Source organism: Capsella rubella, unplaced genomic scaffold (assembly GCF_000375325.1).
Source record: "Capsella rubella cultivar Monte Gargano unplaced genomic scaffold, Caprub1_0 scaffold_246, whole genome shotgun sequence".
NCBI lineage: Eukaryota > Viridiplantae > Streptophyta > Magnoliopsida > Brassicales > Brassicaceae > Capsella > Capsella rubella.
The window spans coordinates 1-293 of NW_006238683.1; the positions used below are offsets into that span (position 1 = coordinate 1).

A 293-nucleotide genomic window follows, 5' to 3' on the forward strand; every position below is an offset into this window, starting at 1 on the left:
TTCAGTGGCAAAATATGAGAAGATCGGAGAAAAACAAAAAGACATTTTATTCAGAAAAGGAGTTGCATTTTACAGGTAAAAACTTCGACAAAACCAGTTACATTATTATTACTAGCTACTACTATTTAGTTTCCTTTTACAGTAGAGCTTCACTGTTAATCGCCGCCGTGTTTGAACCTCTTAAGCTGTAGTCATCCTTGGCCTTCCGTAGCTAGCTGGACCACTGCTGTGAGTCAAAGTGGTCTCGAGTGTGTTGAACTTGACCCTCTTTGCTTCTTCGGGTGAGATTTCGA

At 40.3% G+C, this 293-nt stretch overlaps 1 protein-coding gene across 1 annotated transcript in view; it reads right to left on the reverse strand.

Moving 5' to 3' along the window:
* Positions 1-23: 23 nt before the first annotated feature.
* LOC17874212 (12S seed storage protein CRA1) overlaps positions 24-293 on the reverse strand; it is a 4,938-nt gene continuing 4,668 nt past the window's right edge. Inside the window, exon 5 of the mRNA XM_023778986.1 lies at positions 24-264. Coding sequence (XP_023634754.1) covers positions 181-264 — 84 coding nt within the window. The 3' untranslated portion in view covers positions 24-180. The remainder of the gene's footprint in view (positions 265-293) is intronic.